This window comes from Chiloscyllium punctatum, chromosome 36 (genome assembly GCF_047496795.1).
Source record: "Chiloscyllium punctatum isolate Juve2018m chromosome 36, sChiPun1.3, whole genome shotgun sequence".
In the NCBI taxonomy this organism is placed as follows: domain Eukaryota; kingdom Metazoa; phylum Chordata; class Chondrichthyes; order Orectolobiformes; family Hemiscylliidae; genus Chiloscyllium; species Chiloscyllium punctatum.
Window position 1 is genome coordinate 18,611,553 of NC_092774.1, and position 17,359 is coordinate 18,628,911.

Consider the following 17,359-nt stretch of genomic DNA (forward strand, 5'->3'; position numbering starts at 1 on the left):
GAGAGTGGACAGACTGGGTGAACAGTGGGATATAGAGAGAGGGGACAGACTGGGGGAACAGTGGGATACAGAGAGAGGGGACAGACTGGGGGAACAGTGGGATATAGAGAGAGGGGACAGACTGGGGGGGCAGTGGGATATAGAGAGAGGGGACAGACTGGGAGAACAGTGGGATATAGGGAGAGGGGACAGACCGGTGGGGGACATTGGGATATAGAGAGAGGGGACAGACTGGGGGGGGGGACAGTGGGATAGAGAGAGAGGGGACAGACTGGGGGGACAGTGGGATAGAGAGAGAGGGGACAGACTAGGGGGGACAGTGGGATATAGAGAGAGGGGACAGACTGGGGGGACAGTGGGATATAGAGAGAGGGGACAGACTAGGGGGGACAGTGGGATATAGAGAGAGGGGACAGACTGGGGGGACAGTGGGACATAGAGAGAGAGGACAGACAGGGGGGACAGTGGGATATAGAGAGAGGGGACAGACTGGGGGGACAGTGGGATATAGAGACAGGGGACAGACTGGGGGTACAGTGGGATATAGAGAGAGGGGACAGATTGGGGGACAGTGGGATATAAAGAGAGGGGACAAACTGGGGGAGCAGTGGGATATAGAGAGAGGGGACAGACTGGGGTGACAGTGGGATATAGAGAAAGGGGACAGACAAGGGGGTCAGTGGGATATAGAGAGAGGAGACAGACTGGGGGGACAGTGGGATATAGAGAGAGGGGACAGACTGGGGGGGACAGTGGGATATAGAGAGAGGGGACAGACTGGGGGGACAGTAGGAGAGTGGGGACAGACTGGGGGTACAGTGGGATATAGAGAGAGGGGACAGACTAGGGGGGACAGTGGGATATAGAGACAGGGGACAGACTGGGGGAACAGTGGGATATAGAGAGAGGGGACAGACTGGGGGGAAAGTAGGATATAGAGAGAGGGGACAGACTGGGGGGACAGTGGGATATAGAGAGAGGGGACAGACTGGGGGGACAGTAGGAGAGAGGGGACAGACTGGGGGTACAGTGGGATATAAAAAGAGGGGACAGACTAGGGGCGACAGTGGGATATAGAGAGAGGGGACAGACTAGGGGGGACAGTGGGATATAGAGAGAGGGGATAGACTGGGGGAACAGTGGGATATAGAGAGAGGGGACAGACTGGGGGAACAGTGGGGTCTAGAGAGAGGGGACAGACTGGGGGAACAGTGGGATATAGAGAGAGGGGACATACTGGGGGGACAGTGGGATATAGAGAGAGGAGACAGACTGGGGGGACAGTGGGATATAGAGAGAGGGGACAGACTGGGGGGACAGTAGGAGAGTGGGGACAGACTGGGGGTACAGTGGGATATAGAGAGAGGGGACAGACTAGGGGGGACAGTGGGATATAGGGAGAGGGGACAGACTGGGGGAACAGTGGGATATAGAGAGAGGGGACAGACTGGGGGGACAGTGGGATATAGGGAGAGGGGACAGACTGGGGGAACAGTGGGATATAGGGAGAGGGGACAGACTGGGGGGACAGTGGGATATAGGGAGAGGGGACAGACTGGGGGAACAGTGGGATATAGAGAGAGGGGACAGACTGGGGGGACAGTGGGATATAGGGAGAGGGGACAGACTGGGGGAACAGTGGGGTCTAGAGAGAGGGGACAGACTGGGGGAACAGTGGGATATAGAGAGAGGGGACAGACTGGGGGAACAGTGGGATATAGAGAGAGGGGACAGACTGGGGGAACAGTGGGATATAGAGAGAGGGGACAGACTGGGGGAACAGTGGGATATAGAGAGAGGGGACAGACTGGGGTAACAGTGGGATATAGAGAGAGGGGACAGACTGGGGGGACAGTGGGATATAGAGAGAGGGGACAGACTGGGGTAACAGTGGGATATAGAGAGAGGGGACAGACTGGAGGACAGTGGGATATAGAGAGAGGGGACAGACTGGGGGGACAGTGGGACATAGAGAGAGGGGACAGACTGGGGGACAGTGGGATATAGAGAGAGGGGACAGACTGGGGGGGACAGTGGGATAGAGAGAGAGGGGACAGACTGGGGGGACAGTGGGATATAGAGAGAGGGGACAGACTGGGGTAACAGTGGGATATAGAGAGAGGGGACAGACTTGGGGGACAGTGGGATATAGAGAGAGGGGACAGACTGGGGGAACAGTGGGATAGAGAGAGAGGGGACAGACTGGGGGAACAGTGGGATATAGAGAGAGGGGACAGACCGGGGAACAGTGGGATATAGAGAGCGGGGACAGACTGGGGGGACAGTGGGATATAGAGAGAGGGGATAGACTGGGAGGACATTGGGATATAGAGAGAGGGGACAGACTGGGAGAACAGTGGGATACAGAGAGAGGGGACAGACTGGGGGAACAGTGGGATATAGAGAGAGGGGACAGACTGGGGGGGCAGTGGGATATAGAGAGAGGGGACAGACTGGGAGAACAGTGGGATATAGGGAGAGGGGACAGACCGGTGGGGGACATTGGGATATAGAGAGAGGGGACAGACTGGGGGGGGGACAGTGGGATAGAGAGAGAGGGGACAGACTGGGGGGACAGTGGGATAGAGAGAGAGGGGACAGACTAGGGGGGACAGTGGGATATAGAGAGAGGGGACAGACTGGGGGGACAGTGGGATATAGAGAGAGGGGACAGACTAGGGGGGACAGTGGGATATAGAGAGAGGGGACAGACTGGGGGGACAGTGGGACATAGAGAGAGAGGACAGACAGGGGGGACAGTGGGATATAGAGAGAGGGGACAGACTGGGGGGAGAGTGGGATATAGAGACAGGGGACAGACTGGGGGTACAGTGGGATATAGAGAGAGGGGACAGATTGGGGGACAGTGGGATATAAAGAAAGGGGACAAACTGGGGGAGCAGTGGGATATAGAGAGAGGGGACAGACTGGGGTGACAGTGGGATATAGAGAAAGGGGACAGACAAGGGGGTCAGTGGGATATAGAGAGAGGAGACAGACTGGGGGGACAGTGGGATATAGAGAGAGGGGACAGACTGGGGGGGACAGTGGGATATAGAGAGAGGGGACAGACTGGGGGGACAGTAGGAGAGTGGGGACAGACTGGGGGTACAGTGGGATATAGAGAGAGGGGACAGACTAGGGGGGACAGTGGGATATAGAGACAGGGGACAGACTGGGGGAACAGTGGGATATAGAGAGAGGGGACAGACTGGGGGGAAAGTAGGATATAGAGAGAGGGGACAGACTGGGGGGACAGTGGGATATAGAGAGAGGGGACAGACTGGGGGGACAGTAGGAGAGAGGGGACAGACTGGGGGTACAGTGGGATATAAAAAGAGGGGACAGACTAGGGGGGACAGTGGGATATAGAGAGAGGGGACAGACTAGGGGGGACAGTGGGATATAGAGAGAGGGGATAGACTGGGGGAACAGTGGGATATAGAGAGAGGGGACAGACTGGGGGAACAGTGGGGTCTAGAGAGAGGGGACAGACTGGGGGAACAGTGGGATATAGAGAGAGGGGACATACTGGGGGGACAGTGGGATATAGAGAGAGGAGACAGACTGGGGGGACAGTGGGATATAGAGAGAGGGGACAGACTGGGGGGACAGTAGGAGAGTGGGGACAGACTGGGGGTACAGTGGGATATAGAGAGAGGGGACAGACTAGGGGGGACAGTGGGATATAGGGAGAGGGGACAGACTGGGGGAACAGTGGGATATAGAGAGAGGGGACAGACTGGGGGGACAGTGGGATATAGGGAGAGGGGACAGACTGGGGGAACAGTGGGATATAGGGAGAGGGGACAGACTGGGGGGACAGTGGGATATAGGGAGAGGGGACAGACTGGGGGAACAGTGGGATATAGAGAGAGGGGACAGACTGGGGGGACAGTGGGATATAGGGAGAGGGGACAGACTGGGGGAACAGTGGGGTCTAGAGAGAGGGGACAGACTGGGGGAACAGTGGGATATAGAGAGAGGGGACAGACTGGGGGAACAGTGGGATATAGAGAGAGGGGACAGACTGGGGGAACAGTGGGATATAGAGAGAGGGGACAGACTGGGGGAACAGTGGGATATAGAGAGAGGGGACAGACTGGGGTAACAGTGGGATATAGAGAGAGGGGACAGACTGGGGGGACAGTGGGATATAGAGAGAGGGGCAGACTGGGGTAACAGTGGGATATAGAGAGAGGGGACAGACTGGAGGACAGTGGGATATAGAGAGAGGGGACAGACTGGGGGGACAGTGGGACATAGAGAGAGGGGACAGACTGGGGGACAGTGGGATATAGAGAGAGGGGACAGACTGGGGGGGACAGTGGGATAGAGAGAGAGGGGACAGACTGGGGGGACAGTGGGATATAGAGAGAGGGGACAGACTGGGGTAACAGTGGGACATAGAGAGAGGGGACAGACTGGGGGGACAGTGGGATATAGAGAGAGGGGACAGACTGGGGGAACAGTGGGATAGAGAGAGAGGGGACAGACTGGGGGAACAGTGGGATATAGAGAGAGGGGACAGACCGGGGAACAGTGGGATATAGAGAGCGGGGACAGACTGGGGGGACAGTGGGATATAGAGAGAGGGGATAGACTGGGAGGACATTGGGATATAGAGAGAGGGGACAGACTGGGGGGGACAGTGGCATATAGAGAGTGGGGACAGACTGGGGAACAGTGGGATATAGAGAGAGGGGACAGACTGGGGGGACAGTGGGATATAGAGATTGGGGACAGACTGGGGGGACAGTGGGATATAGAGAGTGGGGACAGACTGGTGGGGACAGTGGGATATAGAGAGAGGGGACAGACTGGGGGGACAGTGGGATATAGAGAGTGGGGACAGACTGGGAGGACAGTGGGATATAGAGAGAGGGGACAGACTGGGGGAACAGTGGGATATAGAGAGAGGGGACAGACTGGGGGGACAGTGGGATATAGGGAGAGGGGACAGACTGGGGGAACAGTGGGGTCTAGAGAGAGGGGACAGACTGGGGGAACAGTGGGATATAGAGAGAGGGGACAGACTGGGGGAACAGTGGGATATAGAGAGAGGGGACAGACTGGGGGAACAGTGGGATATAGAGAGAGGGGACAGACTGGGGGAACAGTGGGATATAGAGAGAGGGGACAGACTGGGGTAACAGTGGGATATAGAGAGAGGGGACAGACTGGGGGGACAGTGGGATATAGAGAGAGGGGACAGACTGGGGTAACAGTGGGATATAGAGAGAGGGGACAGACTGGAGGACAGTGGGATATAGAGAGAGGGGACAGACTGGGGGGACAGTGGGACATAGAGAGAGGGGACAGACTGGGGGACAGTGGGATATAGAGAGAGGGGACAGACTGGGGGGGACAGTGGGATAGAGAGAGAGGGGACAGACTGGGGGGACAGTGGGATATAGAGAGAGGGGACAGACTGGGGTAACAGTGGGATATAGAGAGAGGGGACAGACTGGGGGGACAGTGGGATATAGAGAGAGGGGACAGACTGGGGGAACAGTGGGATAGAGAGAGAGGGGACAGACTGGGGGAACAGTGGGATATAGAGAGAGGGGACAGACCGGGGAACAGTGGGATATAGAGAGCGGGGACAGACTGGGGGGACAGTGGGATATAGAGAGAGGGGATAGACTGGGAGGACATTGGGATATAGAGAGAGGGGACAGACTGGGGGGGACAGTGGCATATAGAGAGTGGGGACAGACTGGGGAACAGTGGGATATAGAGAGAGAGGACAGACTGGGGGGACAGTGGGATATAGAGATTGGGGACAGACTGGGGGGACAGTGGGATATAGAGAGTGGGGACAGACTGGTGGGGACAGTGGGATATAGAGAGAGGGGACAGACTGGGGGGACAGTGGGATATAGAGAGAGGGGACAGACTGGGAGGACAGTGGGATATAGAGAGAGGGGACAGACTGGGGGAACAGTGGGATATAGAGAGAGGGGACAGACTGGGGAACAGTGGGATATAGAGAGAGGGGACAGACTGGGGAACAGTGGGATATAGAGAGAGGGGACAGACTGGGGGAACAGTGGGATATAGAGAGTGGGGACAGACTGGGGGAACAGTGGGATATAGAGTGAGGGGACAGACTGGGGGGGACAGTGGGATATAGAGAGAGGAGACAGACTTGGGGGGACAGTGGGATATAGAGAGTGGGGACAGACTGGGGAACAGTGGGATATAGAGAGAGGGGACGGACTGGGGGAATAGTGGGATATAGAGAGTGGGGACAGACTGGGGGGAGAGTGGGATATAGAGAGAGGGGACAGACTGGGGGGGACGGTGGGATATAGAGAGAGGGGACAGACTGGGAGGGAGTGGGATATCGAGAGTGGGGACAGACTGGGGGGACAGTGGGATATAGAGAGAGGGGACAGACTGGTGGAACAGTCAGATATAGAGAGTGGGTCAGACTGGGGGGACAGTGGGATATAGAGAGAGGGGACAGACTGGGGGGACAGTGGGATATAGAGAGAGGGGACAGACTGGGGGAACAGTGGGATATAGAGAGAGGGGACAGACTGGGGGGACAGTGGGATATAGAGAGAGGGGACAGACTGGGTGAACAGTGGGATATAGACAGAGGGGACAGACTGGGGAGACAGTCAGATATAGAGAGTGGGGACAGACTGGGGGGGACAGTGGGATATAGAGAGAGGGGACAGACTGGGAGGGAGAGTGGGATATAGAGAGAGGGGACAGACTGGGGGGACAGTGGGATATAGAGAGAGGGGACAGACTGGGGGGGAACAGTGGGATATAGAGAGAGGGGACAGACTGGGGGGGTCAGTGGGATATAGAGAGAGGGGACAGACTGGGGGGACAGTGGGATATAGAGAGAGGGGACAGACTGGTGGGACAGTGGGATATCCAGTGGGGGTCGGATGATCTTTTTCCCCAGATTCAGTTGGGTTGTACCTTGACATGAATCCACTCCATCTCCTTTCGCACAGAATACAGTCTGATCGAGATGATCTCGCTGGCACTTGTCACGTTGCTGTCAAGAAATACCGGAGAATGGGTCAACTTCGGCATATATTCCGCGTCAGAATCTGGTACTTGTCTCCCTGCATTAGGAGAGAATCCCATCGTTCCAGTCCACGGCACTGGGAGATGGAGACTGAGATCGATGGGGGAGAGAGACCCAGAGGGAGGGAGGGACAGGGATTGAGGGAGATGGGGGAGAGACCCAGAGGGAGGGAGGGAGGGACAGGGATTGAGGGAGATGGGGGAGGGACCCAGAGGGAGGGAGGGACAGGGATTGAGGGAGATGGGGGAGAGACCCAGAGGGAGGGAGGGAGAGCTGTTTGAGTGGGACTGTTCATCGCAGGGATGGAACGGGTGCTTCCAGACTGAATGGCCTCTTGTCAGGCAATGACACACACACAGACACAGACACAGACACACACAGACACACAGACACTCACACAGACACCCACACAGACACAGACACACAGACGCACACACACACACTCGCACACACACAGAGTCAAACTCACACACAAAGACACACAGACACACACAGTCACACTCACATACAAACACAAACACACACACACACACAGACACATACACATACACACAGACGCAAACCATCACAGACACACACAGACTCACGCATATACACACTCTCACACACACAGACGCACACACACAGACGCACACAGATACAGGCACACACTCACACACACAGAGACACACACACACACTCACACACGCACAGACACACACACACACACTCACACATGCACAGACACACACACAGATACACACACAGACACACTCAACAACACACACACACTCACTCTCACACACACACACTTGTACGCACACTCACACACAGACATACACTGTCACACTCACACACAAAAACACACACACTCACACACAGACACATACACACTCACACATACACACACACAGACGCAAACCATCACAGACACACATAGACTCACACATATACACACACACACACACAGACGCACACACACAGATACAGACACACACTCACACGTACACAGACACATTCATTCTCACACACACAGACACACGCACACACTCACACAGACACACACACACACACTCTCACACACACCCACACACGCACACAGTCACACACACACAGTCACACTCACACACCCCCTCACACCCCCTCACCCCCACCCATGGTGCACCTTGATGGATATCTGCCCATACTGAAGGAGGTTAGCACGCCCTCCACGTTTGGTCTTGCCCCATCCTGTCACGTATCCCGTGATCTCTCTCCAATCTGCTCCCCCCGATCCGGTGAGAATGCGATCTAAATTCAGGGAGATTCCAACAGTTAGTGAGAACACAGCAAGGTCAGGAATCAAGGTGGGAGAGGGATGGGGGACGATTGGCTGGGTCTCTCTCTCTCTCTCTCTCTCCCTCACACACAGTGGATAGCTCCCCGCCCCCCCCACCCCAGTCCTGACTATATCTATCCCAGATAATTGTCAGGGGCTGGCCACTGGACATTCCCAAAAGTCCGCACAGTAGGGTCACAGCACAGGAACAGACCCTTCGGCCCCACTCAGTCCGTGCTGACCCAGATATCCCTAACCTAACCCCAGTCCCCGTTTGCCAGCACTTGGCCCCCTCTCCCTCTAAACCCTTCCTGTCCCCCTCCCCATCCACCTTTTCAATGTTGGCACTGCCCCAGCCCCCACCACTTCATCTGGCAGCTTGTCCCACACACGCACCACCCTCTGGGGGGGTAAAGGTTACCCCTTTTCAATCTTTCCCCTCTCCCCCTCTAGTTCTGGACCCTCCCCCACCCCAGGGGGAAAAGACCTTGTCTATTTACCCTCTCCATGTCCCCCCCCCCCATGATGTTATAACCCTCTATAAGGTCATCTCCTCAGTCTCCCCCCACCCCAGGGGGAAAAGACCTTGTCTATTTACCCTCTCCATGTCCCCCCCCATGATGTTATAAACCTCTATAAGGTCACCCCCTCAGTCCCCCCCACCCCAGGGGGAAAAGACCTTGTCTATTTACCCTCTCCATGTCCCTCCCCCAATGATGTTATAAACCTCTATAAGGTCACCCCCTCAGTCCCCCCCCCCACCCCAGGGGGAAAAGACCTTGTCTATTTACCCTCTCCATGTCCCCCCCCCAATGATGTTATAAACCTCTATAAGGTCACCCCCTCAGTCCCCCCCCCACCCCAGGGGGGAAAAGACCTTGTCTATTTACCCTCTCCATGTGAAGGTCTGTGTAGGGGGGGGGTGTTCCCCGAACACATTTGACCGGGACACCCGCTGGGGGGTGAGGGTGACAACGAGAGGCGGGAAAATCTCCAGTCGGGCTTCTTTTGGAGGAGAGAGAGAGAGAGAGAGAGAGAGAGAGAGAGAGAGAGTGTGTGCACGTGAGTGTGTGTGTGCGTGCTTGGGACAGTGATTGTGCGCGTGTGAGTGTGAGGTGGGTGGGTGTGAGTCGAAGGGTGGAGAAGGGTGAGGGTGTGAGTTGAAATGGTGGGGGGGGGAACGAAGAGGCGTGAGTGGACGACGGACGGGGGGGGGAAAAGGTGGAGAAGGGCAGTTACTTGAGTTAAAACGCAGAGCGGGAGACAACTGGGCCGCATTGTCGGGGGGGGGGGTGGGGGAGACAGGTACTGTACCAGTAAGGCTCCCTCTACATTGTCTCCCCCCCACCATCAAACACTCCCAGGGACAGGGACAGCACGGGGTTAGATACAGAGTAAAGCTTCCTCTACACCGTCCCCCCCATCAAACACTCCCAGGGTCAGGGACAGAACGGGGTTGGATACAGAGTAAAGCTCCCTCTACACTGTCCCCCCCCATCAAACACTCCCAGGGTCAGGGACAGCACGGGGTTAGATACAGAGTAAAGCTCCCTCTACACTGTCCCCCCATCAAGCACTCCCAGGGACAGGGACAGCACGGGGTTAGATACAGAGTAAAGCTCCCTCTACACTGTCCCCCCATCCCAGGGACAGGGACAGCACGGGGTTAGATACAGAGTAAAGCTCCCTCTACACTGTCCCCCCATCAAACACTCCCAGGGACAGGGACAGCACGGGGTTAGATACAGAGTAAAGCTCCCTCTACACTGTCCCCCCATCAAACACTCCCAGGGACAGGGACAGCACGGGGTTAGATACAGAGTAAAGCTCTCTCTACACTGTCCCCCCATCAAACACTCCCAGGGACAGGGACAGCATGGGGTTAGATACAGAGTAAAGCTCCCTCTACACTGTCCCCCCATCAAACACTCCCAGGGACAGGGACAGCACGGGGTTAGATACAGAGTAAAGCTCTCTCTACACTGTCCCCCCATCAAACACTCCCAGGGACAGGGACAGCATGGGGTTAGATACAGAGTAAAGCTCCCTCTACACTGTCCCCCCATCAAACACTCCCAGGGACAGGGACAGCACGGGGTTAGATACAGAGTAAAGCTCCCTCTACACTGTCCCCCCATCCCAGGGACAGGGACAGCACGGGGTTAGATACAGAGTAAAGCTCCCTCTACACTGTCCCCCCATCAAGCACTCCCAGGGACAGGGACAGCACGGGGTTAGATACAGAGTAAAGCTCCCTCTACACTGTCCCCCCATCCCAGGGACAGGGACAGCACGGGGTTAGATACAGAGTAAAGCTCCCTCTACACTGTCCCCCCATCAAACCCTCCCAGGGACAGGGACAGTACGGGGTTAGATACAGAGTAAAGCTCCCTCTACACTGTCCCCCCATCAAGCACTCCCAGGGACAGGGACAGCACGGGGTTAGATACAGAGTAAAGCTCCCTCTACACTGTCCCCCCATCCCAGGGACAGGGACAGCACGGGGTGAGATACAGAGTAAAGCTCCCTCTACACTGTCCCCCCATCAAACCCTCCCAGGGACAGGGACAGTACGGGGTTAGATACAGAGTAAAGCTCCCTCTACACTGTCCCCCCATCAAACCCTCCCAGGGACAGGGGCAGCACGGGGTTAGATACAGAGTAAAGCTCCCTCTACACTGTCCCCCCATCAAACCCTCCCAGGGACAGGGACAGCACGGGGTTAGATACAGAGTAAAGCTCCCTCTACACTGTCCCCCCATCAAACCCTCCCAGGGACAGGGGCAGTAGGGGGTTAGATACAGAGTAAAGCTCCCTCTACACTGTCCCCACATCAAACACTCCCAGGGACAGGGACAGCACGGGGTTAGATACAGAGTAAAGCTCCCTCTACACTGTCCCCCCATCAAACCCTCCCAGGGACAGGGACAGCACGGGGTTAGATACAGAGTAAAGCTCCCTCTACACTGTCCCCCCATCAAACCCTCCCAGGGACAGGGGCAGTAGGGGATTGGAGGTGAGGGGTGCGGAGGATAATGGCGGATGGCACTAACCTTGGTAGAGACACTGGGATTCCCAAGAAGCTGTGGGCGCTGAGAGGAAGTCTGACACCTCACTGGTACACGGGAGACAGACAGGCCTGTGGGCAGACAGGAGGCAGATAGGTGACCACGGCCGCTAAAGCAATGCAGGCAACTCGAATTGCATCACCAGACCCAATTCAGAAATCCCACAGAGACGGGGAACTGTGCACGGTGCTCCCGGTGTGGGTCTGACTGAGGGATACAGAGACGGGGAACTGTGCACGGTGCTCCCGGTGTGGGTCTGACTGAGGGATACAGAGACGGGGAACTGTGCACGGTGCTCCCGGTGTGGGTCTGACTGAGGGATACAGAGATGGGGAACTGTGCACGGTGCTCCCGGTGTGGGTCTGAGGGATACAGAGACGGGGAACTGTGCACGGTGCTCCCGGTGAGGGTCTGACTGAGGGATACAGAGACGGGGAACTGTGCACGGTGCTCCCGGTGTGGGTCTGACTGAGGGATACAGAGACGGGGAACTGTGCACGGTGCTCCCGGTGTGGGTCTGACCGAGGGATACAGAGACGGGGAACTGTGCACGGTGCTCCCGGTGAGGGTCTGACTGAGGGATACAGAGACGGGGAACTGTGCACGGTGCTCCCGGTGAGGGTCTGACTGAGGGATACAGAGACGGGGAACTGTGCACGGTGCTCCCGGTGTGGGTCTGACTGAGGGATACAGAGACGGGGAACTGTGCACGGTGCTCCCGGTGTGGGTCTGACCGAGGGACACAGAGACGGGGAACTGTGCACGGTGCTCCCGGTGTGGGTCTGACTGAGGGATACAGAGACGGGGAACTGTGCACGGTGCTCCCGGTGTGGGTCTGACTGAGGGACACAGAGACGGGGAACTGTGCACGGTGCTCCCGGTGTGGGTCTGACTGAGGGATACAGAGACGGGGAACTGTGTACGGTGCTCCCGGTGTGGGTCTGACCGAGGGATACAGAGACGGGGAACTGTGTACGGTGCTCCCGGTGTGGGTCTGACCGAGGGATACAGAGACGGGGAACTGTGCACGGTGCTCCCGGCGTGGGTCTGACTGAGGGATACAGAGACGGGGAACTGTGTACGGTGCTCCCGGTGTGGGTCTGACCGAGGGATACAGAGACGGGGAACTGTGCACGGTGCTCCCGGTGTGGGTCTGACTGAGGGACACAGAGACGGGGAACTGTGCACGGTGCTCCAGGTGTGGGTCTGACTGAGGGATACAGAGACGGGGAACTGTGCACGGTGCTCCCGGTGTGGGTCTGACTGAGGGATACAGAGACGGGGAACTGTGCACGGTGCTCCAGGTGTGGGTCTGACTGAGGGACACAGAGACGGGGAACTGTGCACGGTGCTCCCGGTGTGGGTCTGACTGAGGGATACAGAAACGGGGAACTGTGCACGGTGCTCCCGGTGTGGGTCTGACTGAGGGATACAGAGACGGGGAACTGTGCACGGTGCTCCCGGTGTGGGTCTGACTGAGGGATACAGAGACGGGGAACTGTGTACGGTGCTCCCGGTGTGGGTCTGACTGAGGGACACAGAGACGGGGAACTGTGCACGGTGCTCCCGGTGTGGGTCTGACTGAGGGATACAGAGACGGGGAACTGTGCACGGTGCTCCCGGTGTGGGTCTGACTGAGGGATACAGAGATGGGGAACTGTGCACGGTGCTCCCGGTGTGGGTCTGACCGAGGGATACAGAGACGGGGAACTGTGCACGGTGCTCCCGGTGTGGGTCTGACTGAGGGACACAGAGACGGGGAACTGTGCACGGTGCTCCCGGTGTGGGTCTGACTGAGGGATACAGAGACGGGGAACTGTGCACGGTGCTCCCGGTGTGGGTCTGACCGAGGGATACAGAGACGGGGAACTGTGTACGGTGCTCCCGGTGTGGGTCTGACCGAGGGATACAGAGAGGGGGATTCCACCCGGTGTATCCTCACCGTATCGTGTTTGTGAAGGTGATTGGCTCCGTCAGTCTGAGCAGAGCGATGTCATATGCGTAGTCCCCCGTCTCCTCAGCGTGAGAAATATTAAACTGAGGGTGTGCATGAACCTCTGAGACTCTGACCCCTGACCGACTGCGCCGATTCACAGACCCTGTAAGGACAATTTATCACACCGTTCAGAAACCAGTCGGCAACCGAACACCAACCAGAGACCAGTCAGATATCCCCCTCCCTATCACTGTACCCCCTACAACCCCTCCCTATCACCGTAATCCCCCGACACCCCCTCCCTATCTCTGTAACCCCCTACACCCCCCCCTCCATATCTCTGTAACCCCCAACACCCCCTCCCTATCTCTGTAACCCCCTACACCGCCTCCCTATCCCTGTAACCCCCCCTACACCCCCTCCCTATCTCTGTAACCCACTACAACCCCTCCCTATCTCTGTAACCCACTACAACCCCTCCCTATCTCTGTAACCCCCCTACACCCCCTCCCTATCTCTGTAACCTCCCTACACCCCCTCCCTATCTCTGTAACCCCCTACACCCCCTCCCTGTCTCTGTAACCCCCTACACCCCCTCCCTATCACCGTAACCCCCCTACACCCCCTCCCTACCTCTGTAACCCCCCTACAACCCCTCCCTAACTCTGTAACCCCCCTACACCCCCTCCCTACCTCTGTAACCCCCCTACACCCCCTCCCTAACTCTGTAACCCCCTACACCCCCTCCCTATCTCTGTAACCCCCCTACACCCCCTCCATATCGCTGTAACCCCCTACACCCCCCTCCCTATCTCTGTAACCCCCTACACCCTCTCCATATCTCTGTAACCCCCTACACCCCCCTCCCTATCGCTGTAACCCCCTACACCCCCTCCCTATCTCTGTAACCCCCCTACACCCCCTCCCTTTCTCTGTAACCCCCTACACCCCCTCCCTATCTCTGTAACCCTCCTGCACCCCCTCCCTATCTCTGTAACCCCCCTACACCCCCCTCCCTATCTCTGTAACCCCCTCCCCCCTCCCTATCTCTGTAACCCCCTACACCCCCTCCCTATCTCTGTAACCCCCCTACACCCCCTCCCTATCTCTGTAACCCCCCTATACCCCCTCCCTATCTCTGTAACCCCCTACACCCCCTCCCTATCTCTGTAACCCCCCTACACCCCCTCCCTATCTCTGTAACCCCCTACACCCCCTCCCTATCCCTGTAACCCCCCCTACACCCCCCTCCCTATCCCTGTAACCCCCCCTACACCCCCTCCCTATCTCTGTAACCCCCCTATACCCCCTCCCTATCTCTGTAACCCCCTACACCCCCTCCCTATCTCTGTAACCCCCCTACACCCCCTCCCTATCTCTGTAACCCCCCACACCCCCTCCCTATCTCTGTAATCCCCTACACCCCCCTCCCTATCCCATAACCCCCCTACACCCCCCTCCCTATCTCTGTAACCCCCCTACACCCCCTCCCTATCTCTGTAACCCCCCTACACCCCCTCCCTATCTCTGTAACCCCCTTACACCCCCTCCCTATCTCTGTAACCCCCTACACCCCCTCCCTATCCCATAACCCCCCTACACCCCCCTCCCTATCTCTGTAACCCCGCTACACCCCCTCCCTATCTCTGTAACCCCCCCTACACCCCCTCCCTATCTCTGTAACCCCGCTACACCCCCTCCCTATCTCTATAACCCCCTTACACCCCCTCCCTATCTCTGTAACCCCCTTACACCCCCTCCCTATCTCTGTAACCCCCTTACACCCCCTCCCTATCTCTGTAACCCCGCTACAACCCCCTCCCTATCTCTGTAACCCCCAACACCCCCTCCCTATCTCTGTAACCCCCTACACCCCCTCCCTATCTCTGTAACCCCCTACACCCCCCTCCCTATCTCTGTAACCCCCCTACACCCCCTCCCTATCTCTGTAACCCCCCTACACCCCCTCCCTATCTCTGTAACCCCCCTACACCCCCTCCCTATCTCTGTAACCCCCTTACACCCCCTCCCTATCTCTGTAACCCCCTACACCCCCTCCCTATCCCATAACCCCCCTACACCCCCCTTCCTATCTCTGTAACCCCCTTACACCCCCTCCCTATCTCTGTAATCCCCTACACCCCCTCCCTATCTCTGTAACCCCGCTACACCCCCCTCCCTATCTCTGTAACCCCCTACACCCCCCTCCCTATCTCTGTAACCCCCCTACACCCCCCTCCCTATCTCTGTAACCCCCCTACACCCCCCTCCCTATCTCTGTAACCCCCTACACCCCCCTCCCTATCTCTGTAACCCCCCTACACCCCCTCCCTATCTCTGTAACCCCCCCCCCCATCTCTCTAACCCCCTCCGGCCCCTACTCCCCCTCTGTGCGTGATTGTCTGCCCCATCACCAGGCCTCAGGTTCAGCCTGGGCCTTTCCTGTCGTGCGTTCCCCAGCCCACCTCTGGGTGAATTTGGCTCCCCCCCCCCCCCCCCCCCCCCGCGGACCTGTAGGTCCTGGGCCTCCTCCATCGCCACTCCCTCACCGCCCGACACCTGGAGGTAGAACGCCTCACCTTCCACCTCGGGACCCTCCAATTGCTCGGGATCGATGCGGACTTCACCAGCTTCCTCGTTTCCCCTCCCCCTCACCTTAGCCCTGATCCAACCTTCCGACTCCCCCCCCCCCATCTTCCTTCCCTCCCCTCCGACCTCGCTCCATCACCCTCCCAACCTTCGTTGACCGATCACACTCTCTAGTAACTCCCTCCCAGCGCCCCTCCCCATTTATCCCTCCATCCCCACCTCGTTCCTGACGAGTGGCCTATGCTCAAAATGCCGACTCTCCTGCTCCTCGGATGCTGCCTGACTGGCTGTGCTTTTCCAGCACCACAGGTCTTTGACTCTTCCTGACCTAGGCCTGAAATGGAGCCTGGGTCTTTCCTGCTGTGGTGCGGGTGAGAGTGGCTCAGCCTGACCTAGGCCCGAAATGGAGCCTGGGTCTTTCCTGCTGTGGTGCGGGTGAGATTGGCTCAGCCTGACCTAGGCCCGGAATGGAGCCTGGGTCTTTCCTGCTGTGGTGCGGGTGAGAGTGGCTCAGCCTGACCTAGGCCTGAAATGGAGCCTGGGTCTTTCCTGCTGTGGTGCGGGTGAGATTGGCCCAGCCTGACCTAGGCCCGGAATGGAGCCTGGGTCTTTCCTGCTGTGGTGCGGGTGAGATCAGCTCAGCCTGACCTAGGCCCGAAATGGAGCCTGGCACTTTCCTGTTTGGTTGCCCACGTGGTGAAGGCGAGTGGCCCAACCGAGTGAGTTGGACCGGCGGTGGAAAGCGGCGAGGAAGGTGAAATGACGGTCACTTACCAAGAAAGACGGTGATGCTGGAAGCCTTCACCAGCCCGTGAGTTTCGAGAACGTTATGAGCCGCCGTCAGGACCCAATTCTGAGAGACGAGGGACCCTCCACCCATAAACGTCCCGGCCTGAGAAGGGGAAAGACGACAAGAGGCTCGAACAGCGTCCCGACCCGGCAGTGAGCACTCCCAGGGTGAGCCACCACGAGGGGTTCAGGGAGACAAGGGGAGACTGTCCCCTCGCACATATCCCCTTGGCCCTCCAATGACCAGGGAGCAGGGGGGATAAGGACAGAGGGTCCCTGTGGAGGTGGGGTAGAGGGAGCTTTACTCTGTATCTAACCCCGTGCTGTCCTTGTCCCTGGGAGTGTTTGATGGGGGGGACAGTGTAGAGGGAGCTTTACTCTGTATCTAACCCCGTGCTGTCCCTGTCCCTGGGAGTGTTTGATGGGGGGGACAGTGTAGAGAGAGCTTTACTCTGTATCTAACCCCGTGCTGTCCCTGTCCCTGGGAGTGTTTGATGGGGGGACAGTGTAGAGGGAGCTTTACCCCTGTATCTAACCCCGTGCTGTCCCTGTCCTTGGGAGTGTTTGATGGGGGGGACAGTGTAGAGGAAGCTTCACCCGGTGTCTAACATCACGCTGTTGCTCTA

The 17,359-nt window shown here is 57.7% G+C and overlaps 1 protein-coding gene across 1 annotated transcript in view; it reads right to left on the reverse strand.

Annotated features, from left to right (window-relative positions):
* Positions 1–16,833, reverse strand: part of LOC140460866 (serine protease 48-like) — a 248,695-nt gene extending 231,862 nt beyond the window's left edge. The window contains exons 1-5 of the mRNA XM_072555566.1: positions 16,719–16,833; positions 13,362–13,518; positions 11,405–11,490; positions 8,199–8,323; positions 6,943–7,021 (exon numbers count right to left, since the gene is read on the reverse strand). Coding sequence (XP_072411667.1) covers positions 6,943–7,021; positions 8,199–8,323; positions 11,405–11,490; positions 13,362–13,518; positions 16,719–16,824 — 553 coding nt within the window. The 5' untranslated portion in view covers positions 16,825–16,833. The remainder of the gene's footprint in view (positions 1–6,942; positions 7,022–8,198; positions 8,324–11,404; positions 11,491–13,361; positions 13,519–16,718) is intronic.
* Between the last annotated feature and the right edge of the window lie 526 nt (positions 16,834–17,359).